We start from the raw sequence: 20,002 nt of genomic DNA on the forward strand, positions 1-20,002 counted from the left end.
CGTAATCGATGATAATTAAAAACACTGGAACTAGCTAAATCTTAAATCTGATTATTTGATTAGAGCAATTTTCCTCAATTAAGAGGTTTATAATTTCTTATAAGTTTATCTTATAGAACTGGCATATGAAATAACTAAAAACAAGAATTATTGAAAAATTTAAGTGAAAGAAAACCTCTAATTTAGGTCATGAAAAAGCACTTAAATGTTCTGTGTAAATTTCCAACACTAAAACGGGTGCCAAATCCTACCTTCCTGTAAAGTTCAGCTCCAACCATGTATGTAAGGGTTTTTTTTCTACAGATAATGATTAGCGTTGGACTATTGTCTCCGTAAAGAAGAAGAAGAAAAAAAAAACGTTTTCTTGTGTAATGTTAGAATCAGGCAAGAAAATTTTCATAAGGATCATTTAGGCTCAAGACTGGTCCAAAGTTTTAAGTCAGAACAATTTAATTCTTTTTGACCAGCTGCTGCTCATCAATTCTGCGCGTCACACAACAGGGAGTGGAGGATGCTGTTGCCTTTAACGAACATTACATATTAGTAGAGTAATAGTCCGAATCATTTTAGCGAGTCGGTTGATTCGGACGTTTGCTTTGAGTCGATTTAAACCGATTCATTTGAATCTCATCAGTACAGTTCCTCTGCTCATATTACTCATTACTTCAGTAGCAAAATAATATCAAGGTAACTTGCATATAATTACATACAAAATGTACATATTTTGAAAGCACAAACTGTCCCCATCCTGCAGTTAACTAACAGTTCTAACATTAGTGATTCACAAACGCTTACAGTTCCTCCGAATCGTTAAAAAGAGCCTGTTCAAAAGAATGATTCGCGAATCGGACATCCCTATTACATATTTAAGAACCGAGAGTCCAAATCGAGCCTTTTCAAACTGGGATTTAAATCAACAGGAGTGAAGACCTCACTGGACTAACGTTAACTTATAAAATCTCTTCAGACGCGTGGACTCCTGACTGTCCGCGGTACGAGAGTGCTGTAGCGTTCACTTTTGTTGGAAAACGGTTTTCCAGGGAATTGTCGGCCATATGCAGTGATACCACGCCCGGAGTGGAGACTTTAACACGGGGGCAACAACATTCATGCAAATATTCCCAACCACAAGTTCACGGACACTATAACACTCTAAAAAGAAAAAACGCTGCTTTATTTACACTCAAAATATAAAACCAAAAACATAAAAACAGTCTGCAATGAGTTTTTAAATACAAAGGATCTGCTGCTTTTCTGAGTAACTTAATTTAAAACACAGATAAACCGTATCAGGATTTCAGTCACTGCTACATTTTGAATACGGTTTGCTGTAACATTTGACTGTCGTTTTCCAACCCCTGCAGAAATATTAGTGGTATAAATGACGATTTATGATTTGGATTCTCTCCTCAGCGCGCAAGGGAAACTCTTTGTCTGACTTTATCTAAACGATTGCATTAGAGTCGGGAATGATGTTCTTTCGGTGGAATTGCTGAAAAGCTCCAAACTGTAAACTGCCGCGGAGAATCATGACGCTGGACACCATCATGGCGTGCTGCCTCAGCGAGGAGGCGAAAGAAGCGCGACGGATCAACGACGAGATCGAGCGGCAGATCCGCCGCGACAAGAAAGAGGCTCGGCGCGAGCTCAAACTGCTTCTGCTAGGTACGAGAATCCAAATAGTCAATCTACAAAACTTCATCTCAAAATAAAAGGCGTAAAAAAATGCAAATAGTTTTAGATTTACACATGTGGCATCTGAAAATAAAAAAACATTCATTCATCCATTAAAATACAAAGCGTAACGTTACGTAGGTAACGTAACTGATTCAGTGTCTCTCACCACTGCACGTCTGTATTTCTGTAAAGAAAAGATCAGCGCTCTTTTTTTAGATTAATATAAGCTCGACAGGTGGGACAACTGTTGCAGGTGTGCAAAATGTGATGTCTTTATTATATGTGATAGGGTCAATTTTTTTTGAAACTGAGTTCTGAAAGCTGAATAAATAGGCGTTCCATTTATTTATGGTTTGTTAGGATAGGACAATATTTGGCCGAGGTACAACTATTTGAAATTCTGGAATCTGAGGGTGCCAAAAAATCAGAATACTGAGAAAATTGCCTTTAAAGTTGTCCAAATGAAGTTCAGCAATGCATATTACTAATCAGAAATTAAGTTTTGATATATTCACGGTAGAAAATTTACAAAATATCTTAATGGAACATGATCATTACTTAATATCCTAATGATTTTTGGCATAAAAGTAAAATTTATAATTTTGACCCATACAATATATTGTTGGCTATTGGTTCAAATATACTATGGTATATTGTACTATGGTATTTTGTTTTGTGGTCCAGGGTCACATGTTATTCACCAATGAATTGTTCTTTTAATTCGGTTTTATTTATTTAGTCCATTTGCAAAAAAATGTATGATTCACTCTTTTGTAAAGAAGAAATTAGTTGCCATCTGCATTAGGCCTATTAGAAATATACCATAATATTATTATAATGTAAAATAAAATTCTCTTAAGGATTCTCTTAAATTCTCTTAAAGATTGATTTATTAGGAATCCAATAAGATTTGTTTATACATACAATGTCTTTAGATTCACCCAGTGTCAGAACAATAAAGATATAGACATCTCTGTTGGAAAAGTCAGTTCAACTCTAACCGTTGAAACGTGGCAGTGTTTTTTTTTTTTTTTTTTTTTTTTTTTTTTTTTTTATAAACTAGTCTAAACTCATCATTACCAGGTCAAAGCTGGGGCCAGCAGCATAAACATAGCCACTATGTTAAGACTGTGTCTAAAAACTAGTCTGACCAACATAGCACTTAGTCAAGTGATAATCACTTTTTTTTTTTTTTTTTTTACTCAAATTAGACTCTGTGAACACAAAATGCTGCATGTGTACTTAATGGGAACCAGTGGCGTAACTTTGCTTTGAAAAGTGGTGAGGGCACCACGCAACTTGTTTTGCTAGTTTTTTATTTAATAACCTAATTTACTTGGGGACTGGGTTTAGAGTTGGAAAAAATTTTACACTTTTAAAAATTAAATCCAATTATACAGACTCATTCCCAGATAATTTTGAATGCAGGTGCTGAGGGGGAGCTAGATTGTTGACAGGGGGAGCTGGGAAATTCAAGGCTCCAGACTCATTCTTCCCACTGGTTGCTCTTTTGCGACTTTCTCAGTTGGTCGCCCAAGCAGGTTTTTTTTTTTTTTTTTTTTTTTTGCTACAACATGCTATTAATTATTGTATGCTGATGAACTTTTAACATAGTTTATAGTTATATGGAAACCAAAGTGGTTAACATTCAACCCGTTCTTTTTCATTAGTATTATTATTTGTGATTTGAATTTTGTGAATGGGAGTTCCTCTTTTGCTGTGTTATAAGCCCGGCTTCAGATGCTTTCATTTTCGATTTCGCAATCTTGTCAGGTTTTACAATAAAAGATAATTGTCTGTTTTGCTTACATCTATACACCTTTCACCTTTTAAGACAAAAAAAAGAAAAAAAAGATGGATTCTTTGTTATTTTAATTAAAATGCACAACAACAATAAAACAGCAAGATTCATTGACAAATGAGCTTACAAAACGTTTATTAACAAAAACGAATAAGATGAGACATGGCATAGGCCTACACTGCATGCTGTATTAGGTTATATAATGACTAATAAATTACAGAACGTTTAGCAAACACTGAGGAATCAAATAAAAACAAAAATAAAAATAAATAAAAGAGAGCCTCCATAGGATAATGTGAGGTAAACGGCAAATATTCACTTTTCAAAATGAAAACTAAACAAAAAGAAAAGTAAAACTAAACTTGCTGCCTGTGACAGTGCTTGCATGTGTTTTCCCCCACAAGAATACCAACATGTTCACCTTCTCTGGTTTAAGAAGCGGTCTTTTACTTTACTTTAGTGTGAAAACCATCAATATTCGCGTAGGAGCACACCTTCACACTCCTATGTCAATCATATAGTATTGAATGGGAAAAAATGCAACACTCAATATGGCCGCTCAATAGCAGGAAGCCCCGCCTTCTGAATGAAAGAGCCAATAGCTAATTGGTAAAGTCAGCATGTCACCGCGGCTGCTGTTAGAAGTCCCGGTTGCTATAGAAACAGTCAGCGTTCTAAGACGTGCGCTTAGGACTGCCAGAACTGGCTGATCTAGCCTGAAAAATAAGCTTTTTATAACACTATTTGAGCAAAAGCAACAACATTTATGACACAGTTGTTGTCAGATTTCTTTGGTGATTTTAAATATGAAATTTAATCATAAGTTTAGTGAACAGTTTTGGAGAATTTGCTGTTCCCCATTCAAAGAGACAGGAGTTGCACTTCTTTTTTTTTATTTATTTTTTATTTTTTTATGCCAAAACACTTAATAACAAGCCTTTAGACACAACAACCTCAAAACAATAAATGACAAAATACGAAAAAATAATACAAGATAATAATTAAAATAAATGAATAAATAAATAAATCAAAGAACATATAAATAACATAAACCAGAGGGTGGAAAATTATACAAGGTTAAACATCGAAAGCATTTTTTGACTTTTGAAAGATTTTTTGTTTTTTATGCCCATCAAAGGTAAAACGTAAGAATTATAATCAACCAGAAAAATTGACAGTACTGGGTTCTTACCCAAAAATTTACACTTATGAAAAAAAAATTTGCCAAACACAATAAAAAGATTAACAATATATTGAATACAAAAGTTAGAGTTATAATAAAAGAAAATAATATCAAAAATATTGATAGATATTCTAACATTTGTTTTATCTGAGAGATAGGTACATAACTCATTCCAAAATGATTTAACACAAACACATTCACAAAAAAGATGTACAGTGGTCTCTTCTAAATCACAGAAAGTACTTTTTTTTTTTTCAATATTTTGCACAAACCTAACAATTACAATGTTACAATCGTATAATCAATATAATAAATTAAACTTCACTTATTTTAATTATTAAATAAATAAATGTGTGGAAGAAACAAACCAAACGGCACTCCAATTAACATTGTATAGTACCATCCATTTAAAAGAAGACACTGGAATAGATTTTCTGTTGATATGATTTCCAACAAAGCGGTTATTGAATTTGTTCTCAACAATCAAAATCCCTTCTACTGAGACAGAATTGTTAGGCCTATAAATAGAAACAGGACTAAAACTTTGCTCTCCTTTCAATAGAGTTTTTATACCACTAGGAATGGCATTAAATACAGTGTTATATTCTTTTAACGACGCCCCAAAATCAAATTTCCTGGAAAATTCTGAAAAGGAAAATAGCTGACCATTGTCATCTATCAACTGATTAACAGAGTACATGTTATTTAAACACCATCTCTCAAAAAATAAAGATTTATTTCTATAAACAATATTCTGATTATTCCAAATAAAACAACGGTGAGGTGAAAAATTGTGTTTGTAAACCAGTAACCATGACAATAAAGCCTGTTGATGAAATTTTGCTAATTTAATGGGTAATTTACCAAGTGAGAAGGGGCACTGTAACAAAAATTCAATGCCTCCAATTTTCTTAAAAATAAAATTAGGGAATGTGTTCCATATAGAATCAGTTTTTCTAACGAATCTTTTCAACCAATTTACTTTTAATACATGGTTAAAGAGGGTGAAGTCAACAACTTCAAGACCTCCATCACTAATCTTATTTCTTAGAACCTCCTTTTTAACTTTGTGTGATTTGTTTTTCCATATGAAATTATATAATAATTTATCCAAAAAGACACATGATGACTTAGGACAATCCATTACAGAGAAGAGATCAGAAACTCTGGATAGACCCTCTGCCTTTGACAATAAGACTCGACCAGCGAGAGAAGAACCTCTTGCTAGCCAAGAATTAAACTTCTTTCTAATCACGTCTTTAATAGGATTGAGATTAAGTTCTGAAAGAACCATGTTTGAATTTAAAAATATTTTTACACCCAAATAATTAATTACATCTTTAAGCTGAATTCCACAAATTGCTGTTTTATCTATATTTTTTAATGACAATATCTCACATTTTGAGATATTAAGAGATAGGCCAGACACTTGAGAAAAATCTTTAATGATCTCCATTGCTTTAGGAACCTCTGATTGATCTTTTAAGAAAAGTGTGGTATCGTCTGCATATTGGGAGATTTTTATTTCTTTATCATGGATTCTAATACCTTTAAACTCATTGTTTTGGTTTACCATTAAATGTAAAATTTGAGTAACTAACAGAAAGAGAAAGGGGGAGATGGGGCAACCCTGTCTTATTCCTCTGTAGATCGAAAATTTTGGTGTTGTTCCAGATATAAGTTTAACACAACTATTTCCTCTTACATACAAAGTTTTTACTGCATTAATAAAATAATGATTAAAATCAAAGTAATGTAATACACTAAGAATGAAGTTGTGGCTAACAGTATCGAAGGCTTTTTGGAAATCTAAAAACATAATTAGAGAAGGATCTGAAACTAAATCACGATAATCAATCAAATCAAGAACTAACCTTATATTATTTGATATGTGACGACCCTTTATAAACCCAGTTTGGCACTCATCAATTAAGTCATCCAGGCCATATTTAAGACATTTTGCCAAAATAGAAGCCAAAATTTTATAGTCATTATTTAATAATGTGATTGGGCGCCAATTAGCAATCAAAAGAATATCTTTATGAGATTTTGGTATTAAACTAATAACACCCTCTCTCATTGATGGTGGAAGGCATATATTGACAAATGATTCTTCATAAATTGCGAGTAAAAATTTAGATAAAATATCATTAAGGAAAAGTTTTATATAGTTCTGAAGTCAACCCATCACTTCCCGGTGATTTATTGTTTTTTAAGTTATTAATGGCTTCTTTAACTTCTTCCAATTATATTTTTTAGAACATATGGAATTAAAGTAATTACTAACAGATCTCTCTAAAGTAACAGAATTTAGAATAGAAAAAGGGTCAACGACCCTGGAGTCACTTTTGTATAAGTTACTAAAAAATTCTGTAATATGGGATGAAATTATATTTTTATCCTCACAAACAACACCATCAATTTTCATTTTCTTAACCGCATTGACCTCTACTCTTCTTTTTTCAAGATTAAAGAAGTATTTACTATTTTTTTCTCCCATTTCTAACCACTGTTTTCTTGATCTGAAAAAGGCTCCCTTAGCTTTTTCTTCATATATTTTGTCAAGTTTATTTTGGAGTTTATTCAAAGAGACCTGATCTTCTAAAGTGAAAGTGCCTTTCTCTATTAAATTATTAATTGCAGCTGAAATTTCAAGTAAATCTGCCTTCCTTTTGATAGCTAATCTTTTACCATAAGTCCTAACAGCACATCCGATTTCAAATTTTAAAAGTTCCCATTGTTTACCAAACATACCACTATTAATTGCAGAGTTCCAATTCTTATGAATAAGTCTTTCTATGATGGATTTCAAGTCATCATAATTTAGTAACGAGTTATTGAGTTTCCAGTATCCTCCACTAATTCTATTATCCTTACGTCAAGATAATGCAATTTTAAGTCTAATAACTTTATGGTCTGTTAGAGCAGCAGGCAATATAGATGTATCTAATATGAACTGCTCTAAGTCTGAAGAAACCAACCAAAGGTCAATGCGGGATTGAAATGAGAAATTTTTGTTACTCCAAGTAAATTGCTTAGTTAAAGGGTTTTTTACCCTCCAAATACCAATTAAATCAAGACTATAACTTAAACGTAAGAGGTCACTAGACTCACTGTTCGCTCTAGGAGGAAATCTGTCTATGGAACCATTCATGACCAAATTAAAGTCACCACCAATAATTAATTTTGCATTAGGGTTGCTTCTCATGGTCAAATTTACATAATTTTCAATTTCACCTAATAACAAAGTGTTTGCTTCTTTTGAACAATACCCATAAACATTAACAATAATGAATTTACAGTCATTCATATAAATTAGTAATATTAACCAATGACCTTTAGAGTCCGCTTTGCTCCACACACATTTTCCGTGGAAAGTATGTGCCAAAATTGCCACTCCACCCGAGTGACTGGAACCGTGAGCCAACCACATCTCACCTCCCCATTGGTTTTTCCAAAAATTAAAATCTTCAGGGCACGAATGAGTTTCTTGAATGAAAATCAAGTTACTTTTGAGTTCTTTGCAAAAAAGAAAAAAAGCTTTTCTTTTAACCAAGTTCCTCAGACCTCTGGCATTAATAGAACATAACTTGAACACCATAAAAACGGCAAATTCAATCAAATAATAAAAAAGTACTATTAGAGAGAAAAGAAAAAGAAAAAAAAAGCTCTGCTTTTCTCCTTCTAAATCCGAAAGTAGAGACAAACAGCCATATAGCAATTGCATACTAAATCGCAAATAAAAGTGCTTATCTTCACAACAGTCATCCTTGATTTTGCTTTAAGTGAATAGGACTCAGGTAGTATCCATTTTTTCTGGAACAACTTCTCTGCCGTCAACGTATGCTTTGGCTCCGATGAAATAAGCCTTTTTTCCTTCCTTGCGTGCTTTTTGTACGTAAGGCCAAAGCAGTGTACGGGATGCTTTTTCTTCTTTAGTCAGGTCTTCTCCAAAGCGTAGTTTGCGATCTTTAAGATAGTCGCTGTTTTTTGCACTCTTCCAGATGAAGTCTCTCACCCAGCGCAGCGCAAAAAGGATGATAATAGCCCTCGCTCGACCCGATACAGGCCTGCCCAATCTGTGAGATACATCCACCGCCTCACTCATCTTTGTCGCGAGTTCAGGTGCCACTCCCTTGCATATCTCCGTCACCTTGACCTTTACGTTTTCATTTTCTGCCTCTGGAACTCCGTATACCCTTACCAAAAAGTAGTATACTTCAAGTTTATTTTATTAAGTATACTTAAGTAAAGTTCAAGTATATTTAGACTTTTTGTAAGTATAAGTCAAATATACTTAAATGTCATTTTAAGTATATTTCTGAGAAGTACATAAAGTCCATTTCTGAGAAGTACATAAAAAGTAAACTAAAAGCATACTTTCCTATTTTTTGTTTAAAAGAAGTATACTAATAGCACACTTGAATAAACTTATTTTTCGTAAGGGTAGTCGTAAACACCACCTCCGTTTGTAGCGCTCTGCATCAATGATTCTGTTTTCCAACTGAGATACAGCTCTTGCTTGTTCGGTAATTTTGGCTGTTAGATTTTACTTTAGTTTGACTTTAGATTTTTGCAAATCCACAATTTCAGCATTGACAAAAAGGAGGGATGATTTTAACTCTTCAATGGTGTTAGAATTGGTTTTAATCATTTCGTCAAGGGAGTCAGCTCTCTTGTTGGGGACAGTGATGATGTTCTCTTGTAGCTCAAGTAACGAGAGATCACCTTTAGATTTCTTTGATGCTGTGCTATTTGACGGAGTTTCGGGGAGAGGTTTACACGATCCACCAAAGTCAAGTTCTTTTGAAGAACCTCTCATCGTGTTAGATACCGCAGGGTATGAGTGGTCCAAAAGTGTCGGTTCTACAGATTCAAATTAGTTTTCTCTTTTAAAGTTTTTATGTTGTATTTCACTTAAAGAACTTAAGCATTACTACTGATAAGCACTTAAACAAACTAGATAATCCATCTATTTACGCATTTTGAAGGACTAATGGCCAAAGCCTTTACAGAGAAACTTATCATGCGTGCGTCGTCGGCGCCATCTTGTCGCCCCCCGTCAGGAGTTGCACTTCTTTGCCCTAGAGGCGTTTCAAAGATGGCCGCTGAGTCCCATGACTCGTCTTAAAGAGACTTTGCTATAAACCAGGCTCTACACTCGAAGCGCTGCGCAGTTCAAACGAGTTGTCCTTTGATGTTTCTCATATGCAACAGAAATGTCATCTTTTATGCCAGGGGTAGGCAACATTGGTCCTGGAGTGCCGATGTCCTGCAGAGTTTAGCTCCAACCCTGAAAGAAAAGCCTCACTTGTCTGTAGCCTCACCCTGCGTCTCAATGTTCTTACTATCCATCCTAAATAGTATGTGAGATTAGAATAAGTGTGTCCCAAAGCATAGTACACTGAATAAAATTATAAACGCAACACTTTTGTTTTTGCCCCCATTTTTCATGAGCTGAACTTTTTATTTATAAGTCTACTATGGTCTACTATTTCAGGTTGATTTTTGAAGTGTGGATCCATGCACACTCTAATGGCTAAAATTGCCCACAATCCATTGCGCTTTGGCGAAGGATTCGGTCCAGAACTACAAACATGAATAAAACAGGCTACAAATGTGGCGGATGTGTGCAATCGACGGTTAGGTAGAGAGGTTTACAAAAAGGGGTTTAAGTTACTAATAATCAGCATTTAACCTGGTAAAAAAAATATATTTATTTATTGTTATCCATGTAATATTTCATCTGTAACAGCAATGTGAACTTTTATTAACATCCATTTGGTGGTTAACTTTTAAATGCATCATTATACAGAAGATATATGCAGAGTTCTGCACATGAAAGACTGGCTGGCAGATCAACAAGCTACTTCTTTTATCTCCAGTACAGTAGGAAGTTAAATTAAATGAAATGTGGAGGATGCTAACTGTGACGAGATGGTTGACAGGCCAGTTTACAGTGACAAGGGTGCATGTAACAGGTGCGACAGAGCGGTCCTTTAAAGACGCAATTGTGTGAAATGATAGTATGTCCCAAAGCTTGCTTACTCTTCTACTACACACTCAAAGTGTGTACTTTTTCTTGACCAAGAGAGTACATACTTTAAGGGCGTAGTATAAGTAGGCACATTGAGACGCAGGGTTAGTAATCCTGAAGACCTTGATTAGCTTGTTCAGGTGTTTTGATTAGGGTTAGAGCTAAACTCTGCAGAACAGCGGCACTCCAGGCAGGGGCGTGTCTACATTGTGGCCAGGGGTGGCACCGGCCCCGCCTGAAATTTGGCTACCCTACCAGATGTTTTGAGATAGGCTTGTTTATGTAAATTTCTAACTGCATCTGGCAGTGGTGGATCCTCGCTTGTGCAGCTGCCTAGGGTTTTTTCTTCTCCTCTTTATACTTAATTTTAGGCGGTTTCTATAGCGTGATATATTACAAATATCGAGCACGCATAATGTTACGTGATCCATGTAATGCGTCTCTCCACTCGCAAGCGGATGTCCTTCACTCACACAAAACTGGATGTGTGCTTTTAAATATACATTGTTCTTTTATAAATGGTATCTGCTCTCGCTCAGATATTACGTGTAATATTTGTATTTTGTTGTTTTTGTATATAGTTTTGCAATGAAAGTGTATCAACCAGGTTCCAGAAAAAATCACTAAGGGTGCTTCTGAATTTAGTGAGGGTGTTCTAGTTTTAATGCTCTGTGTCCCATCTATTGCTATGGTTATCAATATGTAAATCACTGCATCTTTGAGAGTGAATCCCGCATAAATATGCAGACGTCATTCCCAAAACTTTGCAACGTGTGTGTGGCTGAAAAACAAAGTTGTACATTTTAAATGGATTATAGACTAGAAAGCTTGCAAAGAGTGCTCATAACCACTAAAAAGCTGTCACTCTTTGTTTAGCGAGTGTATACACGATGTATTATAACATACATAGTGCCGCATGATTCAAGTGAATCTGTGAATTGCTGCCATTCAAGAACCTTCCAAACCAACCATTTAGGTCAACTGAACCAGATTTTCCACTGCTAACCCTTCACTATTCACATGCTTCCACTTTCAGGAACTGGAGAGAGTGGGAAAAGCACCTTTATTAAACAGATGAGGATCATTCATGGCACAGGCTACTCAGAAGAGGACAGGAGAGGCTTTACCAAGCTGGTCTACCAAAACATCTTTACATCGTTGCAGGCCATGATATGGGCAATGGATACTCTCCAGATCCACTACAAATATGAACATAATAAAGTACAGTAATTTGTCATACCCAATAACTCTTACTAAACTAATGTTTCTATGGATTTGTTATGCATTCTTTACCTTGACATGGTATTCTCTCAACATTTAAAGCGCAAGCTAAAGCTTTAATAGTAAAGAAATAGATGCAATTGAATGTTATTGGTGCTATGAACTCTAGAGTGTGGCATGTTTTTGCATCTTCTGTAGTTCGGAGAATCAGGGGAATGTTGCAAGTTGGACTCATATTTCATTGTCTGCATGAGAGTCATGGCTCAGTGTGTCAGATCAAGTGTCACTCAGATAACTTTGCCATGAAGTAGGTCAAACATCGAGTCAAATACCCTTAGAGAGATACAATCACTTTGGCTAATCATGTTGCCTAGGCTTAAACACAGTTACCCCTCCAAGCTATGAAATTAATTATACCATTTTACTGCCTTGCAGAAATGTGCCATCAAGTTCTCTCTTTTCCATTTGTAGATACCCCCAAAGACAAACCTATTTTCCATTGTGCGTAGTTGAAATATTTTGGAACTCAGACTCAATCAAGTTCTGTCTTATTGGGTCAGGTGTAGTGAGATGGAGAACGGTAAAACGGGTCAATAAAGTTGTAACCAGGTTATGTATAAGTGGGCTAGGACGTGACTCAACGTTTACTGTTGATTGTGTCCCATTGGCTCAGGGTTACCAGATTTGTGTAACAAAACTCGAATAACTGGTACTCAGAACTAGCCCAACCGTGTTCTGGGGAAAAATGACAAAATTAGCCTAATTCCATTGGAAAACCATAGACTTATAGACTTGGCAACACTGCATTGGCTTAAGCATCAGCTTTTAACACTGTTTTAATTGCACTATTTTCTCCTCACAGGCCAATGCCAACATTGTCAGAGAAGTAGATGTAGAGAAGGTCTTCTTGTTCGTCAACCCCTATGTAGATGCCATCAGGAGTTTATGGAATGATCCAGGAATTCAGGAGTGTTATGACCGGAGGAGAGAATACCAGCTCTCAGATTCCACAAAATAGTGAGTGCATCTTAAACCTGTCACCTTCCATAAGAAAGAAGAAACACAATGAGATTAAGCTCTAATGTGGCTTCTTTTAAACAGCAATGAGATTAAATGCAGAACAGATGTGGCTTTTACTGAAGACTTCTGCTTCTCTGATTTATCTCAAAAAAGTCAAATAATCTAACTTGTGTCTTCTAGAGTTTTAGAAAATATCTCAACAATGTCTCACACTGGGGTCAGATTTCGGGCTGTCCCTGACGCCTCGTGTCTTCACCAAGGTCGTGGAGGCAGCCCTCATCCCATTGAGGGAAGGAGGCATTCGTGTTCTCAACTACCTCGACGACTGGCTCATATAGGCCAAGTCCCGAGCCTCAGTTATGTGAACACAGGGACGTGGTACTCAGCCACCTCAGCCGGTTAGGGGTTCGGGTCAACTGGGAAAAGAGCAAACTCTCCCCTGTGCAGAGGATCTCTTTTCTCGGTATGGAGTTGGACTCGGTCAACCTGACTGATAGAGCGCGCTCAGTCGATGCTGCCTGGAGTCATTTCAGGGCAGGAGGGCGGTTCCACTGAAACAATTTTACAGGCTCCTGGAGCATATGGGATCTGCTGCCACTGTCCCTCTGCTCGAATTGCATCATATAAGACCGCTTCAGCGTTGGCTTCACGATCGAGTCCCGAGATGGGCATGGCAATGCGGCACGCACCAGGTCTCAGTTACCCCATCATGCCGCCAAACCTTCAGGCTGTGGTCAGACCTTGCTTTTCTACGGGCAGGGGTTCCCTTAGTGCAAGTGTCCAGGCATGTTGTTGTCTCAACAGATGCCTCTGCCACGGGCTGGGATGCCATGTGCAACAGGCATGCAGCATCAGGCACCTGGACAGAGCCTCATCTCTGGTCAGAGAGGACGAGGAGCAGGTCCTCTTAGTAGCGCCATACTGGCCCATTCAGACTTGGCAGGTCTACTCTCATGTTGTTCTGAGACCCCGGCCTGGATATGTGCCCAAAGCTCCCACCACGCCTTTCAGGGATCAGGTGGTGAACTTGCAAGCGCCACCCCGGGAGGAGGCCGACCCAGCCTTCGCTCTGCTCTGTCCCGTTCGCGCTTTGTGCGTTTACGTGGACCGCACGCAGAGCTTCAGGACCTCAGACCAGCTCTTTGTCTGCTTCGGGGGACAGCAAAAGGGAAAGGCTGTCTCCAAACAAAGATTTGCCCACTGGATAGTGGAGGCTATAGTCTTAGCATATCAGGCCCAACGTTTACCGTGCCCCCTTGAAGTGAGAGCACACTCTACAAGAGGTGTGGCTTCTTTCTAGGCGTTGGCACGGGGCGCCTCGATAGCAGACATCTGTAGAGCTGCTGGCTGGGTGACACCTAACACGTTTGCGAGATTCTATAATCTCCGTGTAGAGCCTGTGTTCTCTCTTGTACTTTGGGTGATCCCACATGTGTATTCTTCCACGTTACGGCTTCCCTCACGGTAAGCCCATGTCTTTCCCTGGCAGAGATTTCTCTGCCGTCTCTGCTGCGTAGTGATCTCACCCAAGACAGGCTGAGTCTACCGCAGGGACTTCAATATGTAGCACTGTCCTATGGCCAGTCCATATGTGTAATTTCCACATGTTACCTTCTATACGCAGGATGATGTCTTGGCTTCTCAGCGAAAAACTGAATGTGCGACTGCACAGGCTCTCCTTATATACCCGCGCTGCAGGGCGGGGTGCGCTTAGGTGAGATCCCAATTCGTCAGTCACTGACGTAACGTCTCTGTTCCCTCCTTCAGGGAACAAGGGTTACATACGTAACCGAGATGTTCTTCTTCTCCTTAGCCCAGGTAAGATGCCTCTGACGTTGTCTGTGGTTCAGGAGTGGCTTAACGAGAGGAATATGACAACTGTAGCCAAATTTCTTGACATGTCTGTGTGTGGTGGCTCTTTGCAGGTGTTTTGAGATGATTAGCTGATTTGCATGTCACCATATTCTAATTTGTTGAGATTGGTGGGTTTTTGTTAAATGTGAGCCAAAATCATCACAATTAAAAGAACCAAAGACTTAAACTACTTCAGTCTGTGTGCACTGAATTTATTTAATACACGAGTTTCACAATTTGAGTTGAATTACTTTTCCACAACATTCTAATTTATTGAGATGCACCTGTGTGTGTGTGTGTGTGTGTGTGTGTATATATATATATGCACACACACACACACACACACACACACACTCTACCGGTCAAAAGTTTGGGATCAGTTAGACTTGTAATGTTTTTTAAAGAAGTCTCTTATGCTTATCAAGGCAGCATTTATTTGATCAAAAATGCAGAAAAAATGGTAATCTTGCTAAACGTTATTACAATAGAAAATAATGGTTTCTGTTTTAATATACTTTAAAGTATAATTTATTTCTGTGATGCAAAGCTGAATTTCCATCAGCCATTACTCCAATCTAAAGTGTCACATGATCCTTCAGAAATCATTCTAATATGCGGATTTATTATTAGAATGATCAATGTTGGCAACAGCTGTGCTGCCAAATATTTTTTTTGGAAACTGTGATACATTTTCAGGATTCTTTGATGAATAAAAAGTTAAAAAGAACAGCATTTATTCAAATTATAAATCTTTTCAAACAATATAAATCTTTGCAATCACTTCTTATCAATTTAACACATACTTGCTGAATAAAAGTTTTAATTTCTTTCAAAAAAAGAAAGACTAAACATTTACTGACCCCCAACTTTTGAACTGGACTGTATATTGTTAGAATTATTTTAAATAAGTGCTGTTCTTTTTCCCCAAAAAAATATTTCGCAGCACAACTGATTGCAGCACTGATAATAAATCAGCATATTAGAATGATTTCTGAAGGATCAATTGACACTGAAGACTGCAGTATTGATGCTGCTTTGGTTGTTATTACAGGAATAAATTAGATTTTAATGTATATTAAAATAGAAAAACTTTTATTTTACATCATAATAATATTTCACAATATAACATTTTTTCCTCTATTTTTTTATCAAATAAATGCAGCCTTGATGAGCATAAGAAACTCCTGTAAAAAACATTAAAAATCATTCTGATCCCAAACTTTTTAAGTGTGTGTGTGTGTGTGTGTGTATATATATATGTGTGTGTGTGTGTATATATATATATATATATATATATATATATATATATATATATATATATATATATATATATATATATGTGAAAATATTATCACAATGCAAAAAAATAAATTCCTCCTGTATCCAGAAGTACATTTGTTAATTCTTATTTTGAGGTAAAATGTAACTATGGTTTCACTCAACAAATCATAGAGATGCTTTAGAACTGTGAAATGTTCACTGTTTGTCCACAGTTATCTAAACTCACTGGATCGCATTGCCGACCCTTCCTATGTTCCCACCCAGCAAGATGTGCTCAGGGTCAGAGTGCCCACAACAGGGATCATTGAATACCCCTTTGACCTACAGAGTGTCATATTCAGGTAAATCTTCTCTTTATAGTTACTCTTCTAGTTCATCTAGTACAACATTGATACAAAATGCTCAGTTCATACAGTTCAACCCAGTGCTCAGATGCCAGATTGTAAGTGTATGACTTGTCCTCCTCCAACAGGATGGTAGATGTAGGGGGGCAGCGGTCAGAAAGGAGGAAGTGGATCCACTGCTTTGAAAACGTCACCTCCATCATGTTCCTGGTAGCACTAAGTGAATATGACCAAGTTCTGGTTGAGTCTGACAATGAGGTAAATGAACAGCCAGCAGAGGGAGCCAAAGTTGTTACTAACCACTTCAAATGTTTGCAGAATTTCTATTTTGCGTGATGCCTTGATGCATATGCTTTTCAGCAAAGAAAAAAAATATTTTTACGAATTAACATTTTATTTATTTAATTATTGGGGTATACAACCCTACAATCAAGATTTTAGCAAACAAAAATGTCTTGTTAAAAGTGTACATTTCTTGGGGAAAAACTTTGTGGCATAATCTTATCAAATAATTTTTTATTAGTAATAATTAAATATATATATATATATATATATATATATATATATATATATATATCCTCAGAAATCATTGTGGATTAACCGACATGCAGGAGACCTGTTTGACATGGCAAAACAAAGCCAGAAATATTATAATTTTGTGTTTTAAATAACAAATTTTAGATAATACATTTAATATTATTTTACTTAAAGGCTATACCGCTTTACATTTTTATAGTCATTAAATGAAACTTGATTAAATTTTTATTTGTAATTAAAATGACCCCATAAAAACTCTGACTGTCTCTGACTGTCTTGGATCATATAATCAGTAGAGAATGAGCCCTTTTTTTCATTCTTAACTTAAAATGGCAAGCTGTGCTCACTTTAGCAGTGTTTGAATGAAACAACTATTTATTTTATTTAATGTTTTCTGAAATTGTCAGAAGCAGGGAATTGAATGTTAGTGGTGATTGCTGTGGTAAAGCAGGACTAAAATAACCACTGAAATGGCCCTGTTGTGTTATTTTCCCCCACAGAATCGAATGGAGGAAAGCAAAGCATTGTTTAGGACGATAATAACATACCCCTGGTTCCAGAATTCATCAGTTATTCTTTTTCTGAACAAGAAAGACCTTTTGGAAGAGAAAATAATGTTTTCACACCTTGTAGATTACTTTCCTGAATATGACGGTAAGTTAAAAAATATTGTGCTGTGTTGTTTTTCCAGATTATTCTGTGAGATTTGAAAAAGATGATCAGTCATGTTTATTGGACTGATGGTCTTTCCATGGTGCTGCTAAAGCATCACTGTATTATTGTTCATACTTCAGGTTCTAAGTTATTTTAAGTAAAAGCGCTGATTAGTTTATAGGACGACCAAGCTAATCAAAATCGATCTATTTTTTCTCTCTGGACCCCAGAGAGACGCTCAAGCAGCACGGGAGTTCATCCTGAAGATGTTTGTCGACCTGAATCCAGACTCGGAAAAAATCATTTACTCTCATTTCACCTGCGCCACTGACACAGAAAACATCCGATTCGTGTTCGCTGCTGTCAAGGATACCATCTTGCAGCTCACACTGAAGGAATTCAATCTGGTCTGAACAACGGCCGGTTATGGTTTTGTCATTGTCTTGCCCAGTTAAAAGACTCGTCAGTCTGCAGCTAAAGTCTGCCGTAATGCTGTGATCCACTAAAGTCTGCTTGTACTGTTTGAGCAGTCCATTGATTCTGCTCTGAAATTGGACACACAAGTTTTTTTTTTATCTGTAACACAAGCTGCTCACTGCTTCGTCATTATTTATTTGCACCTCAGAGCTACTTCACAGGGTTCAACTTGAATGTTATAATTCCATTTTAATGAAAAACATTGTTATTGAACTTTCTATTAAGGTTTATTCTGTAACAGGTTATTTTTGGTTTTCAAGTTGTATTCATTGAGCTGTTTGCTATAAATGTTATGTAGATTTCTGCAACTTGGACATCTTAATTATTCTGTGTGGTGAGGTCTTTAGAAAGCAATGAAAGTACATATATGGTATTGTACCGTGGTATTTTTTTTTTAAGAGTCAGAGCAAGCTTAGTAGATAAGGGTCTTTTCTCCTCACCAAGGCACATGCATTGATGAAGAATATATAACAGCTAGTTTACATGAACATTTACATTAAAAGTACCAAAGTTCTTCTAATGTGATTGTTTATATATTGCCAAACTAATAATCATACCACAGGCAATAAGTTGCCCTTGTCAGTATCATTTGTTTTTATACCATACCACCTCTTCGTATGTATTTCTTGTGTTCTTGGAACAGATTATTGTACATCTGCTGTTCATGACCTGATCCATTAAGATGACCAGTGTTCTGTTACATCAAGCCTGAATGATGTGCCAAGAGAGCCGATTCCTGTGTGTAATACACATAAAACCACAAATATTCCAACCTTACAAATAAATTAACACTTGCATATGTTTAGATTTTTTTCGTAATAAATTACCCAACAGATGTTCTCTGTGAGGCAATGATGCTCTTACTGGTGTTGTACTGAACTGACAGTATGGTAAGTGTGGTGTAATAAAGCTTTGCTCAATATTTGCAGTTGTTTTTAAAGACAGTACAGATACAGTTTACAGTTTCTGTACAGTTACAATACTTGTAAAGAGTTTTATGCGATTAGACACGTGTCAAACAAATGAATGTTTTGTGTTGAGCCAAGAGTAAAGGACCAAATTTCTGCTGTGATCCTCTGAAACCTTTTTTTTAGGGGGTGAAGCTGACATGGTTCACATAGTGTGGACAGTGCTGAATTTTGGGTTATCACTGGAAAGGTTTTTTTTTTTTTTTTTTTTTTTTTGCAATAAAATCTGCTATTTTAGAGAGGTGTATAATGTTTGCTGTCCAAATGTAAAAAAAAAAAAAAAAAAAAAAAAAAACAACAACATAAAACTCATACAGTGGGTCAAAAAGTAAACCAGTTTGTCGATTGGTGTTCTTCCTGGCGGGAAGACCCCCGTAGATGCCTGATCCCGGTCGTGATCTCATTTCTGCAAGAAGTGTTGGAGCGAAGGCTGTCTCCCTCCTCCCTCAAAGTGTATGTCGCTGCTATTGTCGCGCATCACGATGCAGTGAATAGCAAGTCCATAGGGAAGCATGACCTGGTCATCAGGTTCATAAGGGGCGCGAGGAGGCTGAATCCTCCGCGCCCCCACCTAGTACCCTCTTGGGATCTACCCTCGGTCCTGACACATTTGAAAGAGGAGCCCTTCAAACCCCTGCAGTCAGTAGAGCTTAAGTTTCTGTCGCTAAAGACAGTGCTCCTCACTGCACTGGTTTCGGCCTAGTTACAGTTACTATCTAGTTACATTTGGATGTGCAGGTTGTTTGTCTGGGTGACATTTGCACATCCTTGGCCAAGCAAGTGGTTTAAGCTCATTGAATGAAATGACTGAATGAGGACATGTACTCTATTCACATTCACAAATAACTGTCTTATATGTTATAGTATCTTCTCTGCCTCTGGCAGTTTCTGTAAATTTTGCCTCATTTTGCCCTGCTGAAACATCTGACCAAGATTGTGGCACGTACG

General features: G+C 36.7%; 1 protein-coding gene across 2 annotated transcripts; it reads left to right on the forward strand.

Annotated features, from left to right (window-relative positions):
• Positions 1-849: 849 nt before the first annotated feature.
• Positions 850-18,824, forward strand: gnaq (guanine nucleotide binding protein (G protein), q polypeptide). 2 transcript variants are annotated; one of them, XM_042725006.1, is made up of 7 exons: positions 850-992; positions 11,735-11,919; positions 12,782-12,936; positions 16,287-16,415; positions 16,547-16,676; positions 17,456-17,607; positions 17,830-18,824. In XM_042725006.1, the coding sequence occupies exons 2-7, from the start codon at positions 11,773-11,775 to the stop codon at positions 18,020-18,022; spliced, it is 906 nt and encodes a 301-aa protein (XP_042580940.1). In that variant the 5' UTR covers positions 850-992; positions 11,735-11,772; the 3' UTR covers positions 18,023-18,824. The 2 variants fall into 2 exon arrangements, with proteins under 2 accessions (XP_042580940.1, XP_042580939.1); XM_042725005.1 differs by lacking the exon at positions 850-992 and adding an exon at positions 1,194-1,665.
• The last annotated feature ends 1,178 nt before the right edge of the window (positions 18,825-20,002 follow it).

This window comes from Cyprinus carpio, chromosome B5 (assembly GCF_018340385.1).
Source record: "Cyprinus carpio isolate SPL01 chromosome B5, ASM1834038v1, whole genome shotgun sequence".
In the NCBI taxonomy this organism is placed as follows: Eukaryota; Metazoa; Chordata; class Actinopteri; order Cypriniformes; family Cyprinidae; genus Cyprinus; species Cyprinus carpio.

Coding starts and splice junctions, on each gene's coding strand:
- gnaq (XM_042725005.1), top strand. CDS start 1,530: ATGACGCTGGACACCATCATGGCGTGCTGCCTCAGCGAGGAGGCGAAA. Junction 11,920..12,781: donor ACAAATATGAACATAATAAA/GTACAGTAATTT, acceptor TTCTCCTCACAG/GCCAATGCCAACATTGTCAG. Junction 12,937..16,286: donor CTCTCAGATTCCACAAAATA/GTGAGTGCATCT, acceptor GTTTGTCCACAG/TTATCTAAACTCACTGGATC.